General features: G+C 38.9%; 1 protein-coding gene across 1 annotated transcript; it reads right to left on the bottom strand.

Annotated features, from left to right (window-relative positions):
- Window positions 1-397: 397 nt before the first annotated feature.
- swi5 (SWI5 homologous recombination repair protein) lies at window positions 398-9726 on the bottom strand. The gene is made up of 5 exons (XM_034096130.2): window positions 9483-9726; window positions 6211-6259; window positions 5950-6053; window positions 5237-5331; window positions 398-1075 (listed from the first exon to the last, which is right to left on the bottom strand). The coding sequence occupies exons 1-5, from the start codon at window positions 9578-9580 to the stop codon at window positions 1011-1013; spliced, it is 411 nt and encodes a 136-aa protein (XP_033952021.1). The 5' UTR covers window positions 9581-9726; the 3' UTR covers window positions 398-1010.
- Between the last annotated feature and the right edge of the window lie 2006 nt (window positions 9727-11732).

Genomic DNA, 11732 nt, shown 5'->3' on the forward strand with positions numbered 1-11732 from the left:
GAAGCTCATCTGCCGCTATCAGTTCGAGAAGACCCACTATCAGAGGTTCTCAGACATATAAGGGCACGCCCAGTACATTATGCAGCTAGTCAGCGTTTTGTTTGTACAGTTCATATACTGGACATTTCTGTCAAGAAGAAGACATTTGGGGATTTTTTTATAAATACAGGAAGCAAGTACACAACCCTTTCTTTTTAGTTGAACATGTGGGGACATACGGGAAACTGTAGATTACCTAATACCCTCTTTCCCTTACTAGAATTTTTTTAAGAATCTGGGTCAGATGTTAGCAAATGTGTGTGTCATATTTTGGGTTTAATTCAGCAGACAGGCCTGTTATAAAAGTCTATTAAAATAAACACACACTTAAATGCATTTACTTAAATAGTTGGACGGATAAATATCAAATATTGTCAGTGTATTGTGACGCCTTCTGACAAAGTTCATAGCTGTTTGTTCAAAAAACAAAAGGGTGGTATAACAATGATGCATCTGTACCTCCTGAACTTTAATAGTGCATATGGGAACACGCTGTCTGCCTTTTTTATTACAAGTTATTGTACAAAGCATTTTATACTAGGAGTTAGTGATTATTTTTTACACTCTAAGTAACTACTCTAGCATTCCTTTCCTTCCTTTAAAAACAAACCAAAGTCAGAAAAGTAATTAACATTCAGGCAGCCAACATGCATACCTTAATACTAACTATAATACAGTATTTACATAAACACATGTCAAAACAAATGAAAGCCTTAAGTTATTGCTGTGAGTAAATGGCCTTTTATAAATATCATGTCTGCCTGCAGACCCAGCGTCATTATCCTCCTATCATGTCCATTCCTACTGAGATCTCTCTCTGTACAAATGTCTGCCTGAAGGAGCCGCTTGAGTTCAACACAGACACATCTTTAGTCCAATCCATCATCTTATTTACAATTGGCCTTTTTGTCTTGAGTTCCTCTCTTATTCCTAGGAATCATTCTCACCACCTTCATTTGAACTTTTTGTCTTCAGTCGTCCAGTTCAAGATCAAATTGGCTGTAGAGTTCTCGCGTGGTGGTCCCCCTCACAGCAGCTGCAAAACATAGCAAAGCCAGGGTGAGACCCTTCAGCAGGTTACAGGGTCAACTCCCTCTAGTCTACTTTTCAAACAATCCTCCAAACACTGAGCAGACCACGATCGCAGCACCAAACAAATGACTCACTTTAAACACAGGGCTTGTACTTGGTAAAAAGATTGTATACAAAGCTCTAAAGCGCTACTGAAAAATAAAAACAGACCACTTATATTTATGTGCATTCTCATTACATTAAAAATGAGTTTGAACCCTTCTAAAGCCTAATTTACAACATATGATCTCAAATATGATGCAAATTAGCCCGCCAGCTAGATGTTTACATCATGCAGCAAGCTGTGCTGACAATGCTGGCAAATGTGTCATTGGGAAAACTCCTAGATTTAACAGTTTGAAAATGTGTCTGTAAATCTTTAAGACTATAGGCAAAAATAGACATTTCGTGGGGGGTGTGACAATGACCTAAAGACAGACGGACAGACAAAGGGACAGTTGTCTTTAGAGGGTACTGCAGGGCATCTCCTCTTGTCTCCTCTTTCCCTCCACAGCCCCTCTCTCTCAGAATAACAGCATAGAAGAGCAACTCACTGTTTAAGTGTAGACTCTTTGTGAAAGTGTGAGTGTGTGTTTGACAGAGTGAGAGAGAGAGAGCAGGAAGGGGGGATGAGAGTGATAGCATGTAAAAGTGTATGCATGTGCCTGCATGACAGACAGGGATTGTATTTGTGTGTGTGTGTGGGTGTGTGTGCGTGCGTGCGTGATGAGAAAGACTGCCATTGTGTCAGAGGGGAAACACCATCTCCATTCACTAAGAGGTCATTATCATCCTGACTCTCCACTGTACTGTACGGAGAGATCATGTAAAGAGATAGCAAGCTTTTAGCTCACAGTATAGATTTAAAACCTGCATGAGGAGACCAGAGGCCTGTACTACGAAGCTGGTTCAACCTAACCTGGATATGTTTGAGTTAGCCGGTTGGCCTAATCCAAAACATACGCGCTCTCGCTAAACTGTACTACGACGCGGGTTATCAAGTGGATTGCTCAAGCCAGCCGTGTCCTATCTAGTTAGGTGCGCCTTCACATGAAAGGGGTGGTATTTGGAGCATTCGACCAATCACAAACATGGACAAGCGTACTGACAGTGCAGCGCGTCATACTTCCTGAATGAAAAGTCAACTATAATATTAGACATATGAAGAAGTTAAACTTTAAACATCCATGACTTAAACACTTGATCCAGGATAAAAGCCACATAGCTGCACCTGCAAGGTGAATACAGCTGGTAACAGAACAAGTGTTTGAATGCGTACATTAACAGGTTTATAACAGGTTTTATAGGCGGTGGTGGCGAAGTCGACTTGGCTTGGCAACTGGAAGGTCACCAGTTCAAGTCCCGGCAAGACCAAGTGCTACCGAGTTGTCCCTGAGCAAGGCACCGTTCCCCACACTGCTCCCCGGGCGCCGTTCAAAATGGCAGCACACTGCTCCTAACACTAGGATGGGTCAAATGCAGAGAAACAATTTCCCCACGAGGGATTAATAAAAGTCCATCTTATCTTATATAACTGCCCCGTCTAAGACACGAGTGCATCGGACTTTAAATTACATTTGACTCGAGTGTTTCGTCAACTTAATGTGTTGCTTAAAATAATACTTCTGCATACAGTATGTGACACTGTGAGTGTTGCACGGCCAGATACGGCTCAGCTGACTCAGATAAGGAGATATATTATACATTATGAAGTGATATGCCGCGGACTGTACTTAATGTTACTCTGATCCGGTTACTTATGTTGTGGCAGATATTTAAGTAAGCTTTCTTAACGCTAATGTTATAACAGTCAGATTGCTCTGAAGATGGAGGTGATATTCTATTAATGTTCACGTTCACACAGTCGGTGATTTTTGCCGGCCGTCTTTCCTGCAACAGTTTTTCTGTATTTCCTTTCTCCTGTAATATGACTTGATCGCTTTAAACTCCGCACACTGAGCTCTGATTGGTCAGCAGGCAGTGCTTTCACTGAGTTGAGCTCTTAGCCTGCAACCTAACCTGCTCCGGGGCAGGTTAGCCACTCAGCATAAGTTACCATGGAGATCTAGCCTGCTAAAAAGAGAACCAGCTTCGTAGGACCGGAAACCCAGAGTTTTCCCTGAAGTTAGCCGGCTAAGCGAAAATCCTGCTTCGTAGTACAGGCCTCTGGTGTGTCTCTTCTTGAAAACAACTTTAAAAAAACCTCACTTTTTTAAAGAATTATTTGTGATTAAAACAGTTTGTTTGTGATTTAATGCATTTAGTTTCCGGCTTCTAGTTAATTGCATTCCCTTTGTGTTAATAATATTGTTATATTTAAATAAAAGACAGCCCAGTTCGTCAGCTGAAGTGACAACATAAGTGACACTACTTATTAACCAGAACTCTGTGTTGTGCTTGTGTCGCAAAGAATTAAACAGTGCATCAGGTCCATAATAATAATTTGTAAAGTAGGTAAAAAGTCATGTTTGTTATGACACACACATACCGTAATGTGACTTGGCTGTGATTCACCAAAGCCTTCCTCACAGTGTGCAAGGTGTGAACTTCCACACACTTCCACAACTTCATGCAGTTGCACCATAAGCACACAAATATAGTTTTAACATACACACTACACTCATTGTAGTGTAGTTCCTTGTACTAGTGTGTGCCCTGATAGTCAGATTGACACAGTGTGATGCGGTGTAACAGGAGGTATGACACAAGTCCTAGGGAAAAGCTGAAGTGTCAACACAACTTTCTGATCCCTCTGGGCCTGCAAATGTTGTACTAGCTGCCATCTGATCAGCGATTTGAGATTATGGGGACTATTTAACAAAGCACCCCAGATGAAATGGCAATGCAAGTATAAACTTTACCCAATGACATTTTTGGAAATAATCAGATTGATTTGAAGGTTTAAGAGGCATGCCAATTACATTGTGTGTACATTATGGGATAGTTATGTTTACATTTACAATATAAATGTAAGACTTTTGATTTAGACACAGAGGAAACAGAGACACTGCTATGTTGCCCTCTGGTGGCTGGATGTACAACAACCTACATCTTTACCAATCTCAATGTACTGCAATCAGACTACTATGAGCTATAGTTGAAATACCTATTTAGATAATAGTGTATTCACATATCTTTTTTATCGTGTATGCTTAAGTAACTTAAATGTAACTATTTGGCATATAAAGATTTAAAAATAATCTTACTACCTTCACTAAGGAGGTAATTAGTTTTGGTTTGTTTTTCTGTCTGGCAGCAGGATTCGATTCATGAGACAGATGCACATTATTTATGTCTCACTTTTGTTTACATTTTACAAGATAGTGATGCGATTGTGGTGCTGGAATAATTGTAAAAGTGCATGTGAACGCACCCTCTTGGGAACTCTACAACAGCTATATAAAGTGTTGTTTGGACCTTCTTAGCAATAAAAACAAGCAAATCTTCTCTGTAGCTTCCGTGTTGTTTTCACATAATGGCTTCAAGCTCATAATCACAACACAGTCAGAAGTCCTACTTCCCGATTCAGGAGATTGGATCTTCCAAGGAGCACATATATGTACGAAGTCTGCGAGTGCCATTCTAATGTAATTTTTGTAAAGGTTTTTAACACCGATTTGTGCAGTTTGTGTTCCTTGGGTCCAAATCCCACCAAAAAGAGACATATTGTATGTTGAATCTGGTCTGTACAGAGTTTACACTGATGTTTCCAAAATGAATCATGGGGAGTAAAACATGAGTGGCATCAACAGACAATAAAAAAGATTACTCACTAGTCATAACTGAAAAATGTATTTTATCTGTCGTGGAGGGAAGAGAGGATGCGTCCTATAAAATGGCTGCTTTAGAAGACAAGTCGGGCATTATATTATCCTATAACTAAATATTGGAGGTTGTTCATGTTGTTATCAAAGTGTCACACCTCACTTAGCTTGGAAGCCTATGACTGTCCCCCAGAATATGAAAAGCATTGTGCTTAATGGATCAAAATCATTGAGCTAAAAGTAGAGCTGAAAATAATGATCACACTATTGAATAATATAACTTGTTCCCGAATTAGTTTTACTAATTGTAAAATGCTAGTTAAAAGTAGTGTATTGAAATGTCTAACTAGCCATTCTCTTACCTATTCGGCCAAGGAGAGACTGTCCAATGTCTTTGATGTCATTGTATTCATGCAGCATATCAATATGATGCTCCAGCTCTTCTACTCTGCATCCCCTAAAACACACACATACATTTCACACAAAAAATGATATTTAAAAACGCTCATACACAATAACAGCTAACACAAAATTAAAACATCTTAAATTAGATTAATAAAACTATATGAAGGCAAAAAAGGCACAAAAAAAGCACACATTGACCTATGGGGCTTTGGCGAGATAGTGAAAATCAAATATCACAATCTTTTTGGGAACAAATACCTCAATATCATTATTGGGACACTATTGTAGGATAATAATTTTGATAAATTATGAGTAATGTGCATATAACAAGTAAGTAGAAGTAGAATAAGTGAGTGGAGGGAAATAACAAACGAGCTACAGTGGTCTCGGAAGTTCAGAAAATGACCGATTTTACTGTAATGATGCCTTTAAAACCAGGACAGACAACACTTAGACATGCTACAATACCCAAAAGCTAAGACAATACCTAGTCTCATATCACAATATCGCCTAGCCTTAGGACACACACATGCATAATAGGTATTTTACGCTATAAATAGTGGAGATCAACCCTGTTGATTCCCTCCCTCACACAGCATGCCTACTCTCAACCTAAGATGGACCTCGAAGACAGAGATTGAGGAAGGAAAACACACACAGCTGTACTCACTCAGCCTCCAGCTGTGCTATCTCTGTGTCCAGCTGCTCTCTCCTCCTCTCCAGCTCTGCCACCTCCTCTGCAGGGCTAACTTTAGCACTCTCAGGGACTTGAAGCTGTCAGGTGCAAAACCAACAACCATGATCCTGGGATAAACTTGTGGTGCTACTGTGTGTGTGTGTGTGTGTGTGTGTGTGTGTGTGTGTGTGTGTGTGTGTGTGTGTGTGTGTGTGTGTGTGTGTGTGTGTTATGGCAGAGAGGGGGTTTACTTACAGGTGATTTGAAGTTGGAGTTTACTCTCTTAAACTTTGAGAATGGAGTTCTAAGGAAAGACAAGAGGAAATATATTGTTAGAGACACAATGTGTTTGACTTGATAAGAAATATATAAAAAGTTAATATTGAATATTATTTATTGGATTATAGCCCCAGTCAAAATAAACTTTAGATTTGAAGCCAAGCACTTATGTTTCTTTTCTATGGCTTAATAATGATGATTATCAAACCCAGCATTACTCACATGAGCAGCATACTATAATAAAATATCAAATGTATTGCTATTTTTTGTAAAACCAACTACTTATTTAAAATGTTCCAAAAAAATACAGCTGATTTTTCATAAAGATTATTTATATAAAATACAAAAAACACCTATTTAACAAAATTATTATTTTCCTACTTGTCCAGTGTAGCAATACAATTGTGCAATGATTCACTGGATCACATTACATTGAAGCTATTGAAATTATCATTACTATTAAATAAAATAAAATACTACAAAGAAGTGTGTGTCACTGGATCACAAAACATGGACATATTTTTAAAGAACTGTGCCACATTAGACACATTTATCCGAGTTGATTAGCATCATCTTCACTAACATGAGCAAGCTAGCAATTCATTATTGACAAGAACATAGGTTTTGGGTTATTCAAACGCTAATACATTGATGGTCCTTAAGTGAAATGTTGTCAAAAGCGAGGGCCACTGAGAACACGACGCTGAAGTTGGCTTCCGATTCAGAGCATCCGATTCGGCAGTTAAGGGGAAAGTTAAGGGACATTTAATTTACAGCGCTGAGCGAACAATCCTCCGTGTTTGAACGTCTTAAATCGCTGCATAGCCGATTTATTTGGACTGGATTATCCCAGAGGGTCTAAAGATTCTTTATAACACAGTTTGAGATTTGTGAAACCTTAATTCTATTTGTGAAAATACAAACAAGGGAGATTTCAGTGCTTTTTTTTAATCTAGACCACATTAGACCAGGTCCTGATCTGAAACCACTAGACCTAGACTCATCAAATCTGGACTGGATTATCCCACGGAGGCTAAAGATTCTTTATAACCCAGTTTCAGATTTGTGAAACCTAAATTCTATTTGTGAAAATACAAACAAGGGAGATTTCAGTGCTTTTTCACATGTAGACCACATTAGACCAGGTCCGGATCTAAAACCACTAGACCTAGACTCATCAAATCTGGACTGGATTATCCCAGAGGGTCTAAAGATTCTTTATAACATAGTTTCAGATTTGTGAAACCTTAATTCTATTTGTGAAAATACAAACAAGGGAGATTTTGCTGCTTTTTTAAAATCTAAACCACATTAGACCAGGTCCTGATCTGAAACCACTAGACCTAGACTCATCAAATCTGGACTGGATTATCCCAGAGAGGCTAAAGATTCTTTATAACCCAGTTTCAGATTTGTGAAACCTTTATTCTATTTGTGAAAATACAAAAAGTGAGATTTCAGTGCTTTTTTCACATGTAGACCAGATTAGACCAGGTCCTGATCTGAAACCACTAGACCTACACTCATCAAATCTGGACTGGATTATCCCAGAGGTTCTAAATATTCTTTATAACACAGTTTGTGATTTGTGAAATCTTTATTTTATTTGTGAAAATAGAAACACAGGTGGAAGACCAGGATCAGGATTCAGAAAGTGAACCTCCCAGCTGGGCAAGCAGGGCACAAACAGGACAACACTCCCAGTACCTGCCAGAGGACAGCAAGGCAGGGAGCACAGACAGGCAGAAGGGGTCGTCACAACATGTTCTTTTGTTTTGTTTTATTGTTCTGTCTTTGTATTTAAGTATTCCAGTAATGTATGTTGCATGTTTTAATTTGATTGTATTTACTTGTTTAAATTAAATTTGTTTTAGGTTCACTTATAAAATCTGTCCAGGGACAACAGATGATAGCCTCTTGGCTAACTCTGGCACATTTACAGGAATGTTAATTAATGTGCACTGTCCCTGTTAAACAAATGAATACATAAATAAAAATAAGTGTATGCTCCTCATTTAGGTGATAATTCTTTATCTACAAAGTTTTCGTATCTTAAATACTGTTTCATAGCAAAAAAAAAAATGAAAGAGATGTTAAAGGAATTCAGGTTCATGAGATAAAATAGAATAAAGGTTTCACAAATCTGAAACTGTGTTATAAAGAATCTTTAGACCCTCTGGGATAATCCAGTCCAGATTTGATGAGTCTAGGTCTAGTGGTTTCAGATCAGGACCTGGTCTAATGTGGTCTACATGTGAAAAAAGCAATGAAATCTCACTTTTTGTATTTTCACAAATAGAATAAAGGTTTCACAAATCTGAAACTGTGTTATAAAGAATATTTAGCCTCCGTGGGATAATCCAGTCCAGATTTGATGAGTCTAGGTCTAGTGGTTTTAGATCAGGACCTGGTCTAATCTGGTCTACATGTGAAAAAAGCACTGAAATCTCACTTTTTGTATTTTCACAAATATAATAAAGGTTTCACAAATCTCAAACTGTGTTATAAAGAATCTTTAGACCCTCTGGGATAATCTAGTCCAGATTTGATGAGTGTAGGTCTAGTGGTTTTAGATCAGGACCTGGTCTAATGTGGCCAGGATGCGAAAAAAGCACTGAAATCTCCCTTGTTTGTATTTTCACAAATAGAATAAAGGTTTCACAAATCTGAAACTGTGTTATAAAGAATATTTAGCCTCCGTGGGATAATCCAGTCCAGATTTGATGAGTCTAGGTCTAGTGGTTTTAGATCAGGACCTGGTCTAATCTGGTCTACATGTGAAAAAAGCACTGAAATCTCACTTTTTGTATTTTCACAAATATAATAAAGGTTTCACAAATCTCAAACTGTGTTATAAAGAATCTTTAAACTCTCTGGGATAATCCAGTCCAAATAAATCGGCTATGCAGCGATTTAAGAGGTTAAAACACGGAGGATTGTTCGCTCAGCGCTGTAAATTAAATGTCCCTTAACTGCCGAATCGGAAGCCAACTTCAGCGTCGTACTGAGAACAGACAAACCGGAGTGAATATCTGACGAATATCCAATGTAAACCTAACTTCACCTCGGTTAATGCTACAGTGACAGAACATGACATCTCATTAGGATTTTAAAGAAACGTCAACGACACACATGATGTCTTAAATTGCCAACAAACGATTCAGCAATCCCTGATAATAAAGCTATCTTCGATGCTGGCAGACGATAGGTCGGCTAGCTAGCGTTGATGCTAACTGCTAACAAGTTACCTTTTCAGTGCTCCGCTCTTCAAGTCATTCCCTTCCGGTGTTGAAACTGAACACCTATTTGGACTGCAGTTGGATTCAACAGACTGCTCAGTGTTCATACTGCCTTAAATGTTATGGAAATAGCGTAGTAATAAGTGTGTAATGGTCTTTTTAATGCAGTAAAGAATACCTTATGATATGGACAGAAAATAGGACGTTCGCATTTCGCGGCTGACGGTAAACAGACTCGTTCTGAAGACGGGATTGGTTCTTGAAACCGAGAGGCGGAACTTAAGACGATTTGGTTACCCTGGTAACAACCGTGAGTGACAGATAGCCCACGCTTGTGTGTTCTCAAAATATCAAACACGTTCAACATAACCACAATAGTGGATTTGTTTGTTATGTATGGTAATCAGCATTTAGGCTAAAATGTAAACGGACACTTAGCGTTTCGTCTCCAAACCCCTTTGCTTTGGGTGTTCTAGCTTTCTTCTTTTGAGCACAAAGGATCAATCAAAACTGTCAACATAAATGTATTGGCTATAGTTGATAGACAACTAAACCCTATTTCAGCTGGCATGTGTCAGAGAAGGCACTATTCATTTTTGGACCACCAGGTGGCGAAATAGCACAATCTAATGTGACTTTCTTTTCCTGCCTTCATCACATTTCTCTGTTGATTCCCTCTGCATATTCTACCTCTTTCTGTCTGTCTGAAACAACCCACTCACTTGTTGATTGGGGAAATCATAGCATAATCTGACTGTGATTTTGTGGCATTTATTCATGTGGTAATATAAACTGCTCACAAACCTATGTCTCACAGACTGATTCAAAGCCACCAGTCAGAGCTCTAAATCTAAATCGGATTTCAAAAAAAGGAAAAGGTCATGTCCAGTCCACAAACACAGAAACACACACACAGACACATTCACATTTCAACCCCACATAGGGCCAGTACAGTTCACTGGGCACAAATCAAAGGAAATGAAGCACAGCGAAAGATTAAGCTCTTAAAACAGATAGGGATAGAGGAGGGAAGACAGAATGTGTATCCAGAGGGGGTTGGTGTGTGTTTGTGGTGTGGAGGACATAAAAATCGAGTCCATTTTGCGTTATGTCCTCAGGATTCATTTATTATTTATTAGTTGTTATACAGAGACAGAGAAGGTCTGGAATGAAAAATTTAGACAGGATGCATGGCCTTTCTCCTTTTAGAAATCACAAGATTACACACACTGGGCGGTAATGGCTCCTGCACGCAGTTGTGAGTGTGTGTGTGTGTGTGTGTGTGTGTGTGTGTGTGTGTGTGTGTGTGTGTGCGTGCGCGTGTGTGTGTTTGTGTGTGTGTGTGTGTGTGTGTGTGTGTGTGTGTGTGTGTGTGTGTGTGTGTGTGTGTGTTTGAGACAGATAGGAAGAGATTTGTGGAGGATGGCTGTTCCTCCACAACTCTGACACAGCAGTAAGCATCCATGTGTGTCTTCGTGTGTGTGTGTGTGTGTGTGTGTGTGTGTGTGTGTGTGTGTGTGTGTGTGCACATTGTCTGAATGTTTACACACATCACTGCGGGTTGTTAATTAAGGACACAAAGTCATATGTGTCCTTAGTGAGTGCAGCAACGACAGGGACTCTCAACTATAACATCTGCTGTCATTGTTAATGTGAGCAAGTGTGTGTTCGTGATCTTGGTTGTACTTGAGACTATAGTCTGTATAAAGTGCTCCTTCCTCTCTAATGTGCATCAAAGCTTGGGCTGCCTGTGTTTATTTTTGGCAGTGTGTGGTGAGGGGTCTCAAGAATGCCAAGATAAAGGACTTAAGTATTGGCAAGGATTTGACTTTTTTTTCTTTGTTGCAACTATGAAGAATTACCTTTCTGTGCACCATTTATATTTTCTTTTGACTTTTACAATAATATTTGATGTCATTTTTCTTAAGTGATCTTTGTGGGTTCTTTACGAAGTCCACACAGAAAGTAAAAAAATCAGCTACACATTTCCTTTTCTAATGTTGATAGACAAAAACAGATATTTCCATCTTCCAGAAACAAAATACCTATTATCTTTCACTGTTGATAAATGAATAGATAAGAGAAATTGAAAGTGCACACAAGAGGGAGATGGTGAATTTGGTTAGAATTGTAAGCAGAAGGAGCAGGAAGAGCACAAGGAATGGTAATATGAATATGACAAGAGGGTGAAACAGCAGGACAATAAGCGGAGAGGAGGCTTCTGTTAATGTTAGTTGGAAAGCCTCATATCTATCATGT

This window comes from Pseudochaenichthys georgianus, chromosome 12 (genome assembly GCF_902827115.2).
Source record: "Pseudochaenichthys georgianus chromosome 12, fPseGeo1.2, whole genome shotgun sequence".
NCBI classification, from domain to species: domain Eukaryota; kingdom Metazoa; phylum Chordata; class Actinopteri; order Perciformes; family Channichthyidae; genus Pseudochaenichthys; species Pseudochaenichthys georgianus.

What these genes read in the sequence shown, in the direction of transcription:
- swi5 (XM_034096130.2), bottom strand. Translation starts at nt 9,580, where the DNA reads ATGAACACTGAGCAGTCTGTTGAATCCAACTGCAGTCCAAATAGGTGT. An exon ending in ACTCCAACTTCAAATCACCT is followed by an intron (nt 6,054 to 6,210) that starts GTAAGTAAACCC and finishes TGCACCTGACAG; the next exon opens with CTTCAAGTCCCTGAGAGTGC. An exon ending in GTCTCTCCTTGGCCGAATAG is followed by an intron (nt 1,076 to 5,236) that starts GTAAGAGAATGG and finishes TATGTTTTGCAG; the next exon opens with CTGCTGTGAGGGGGACCACC.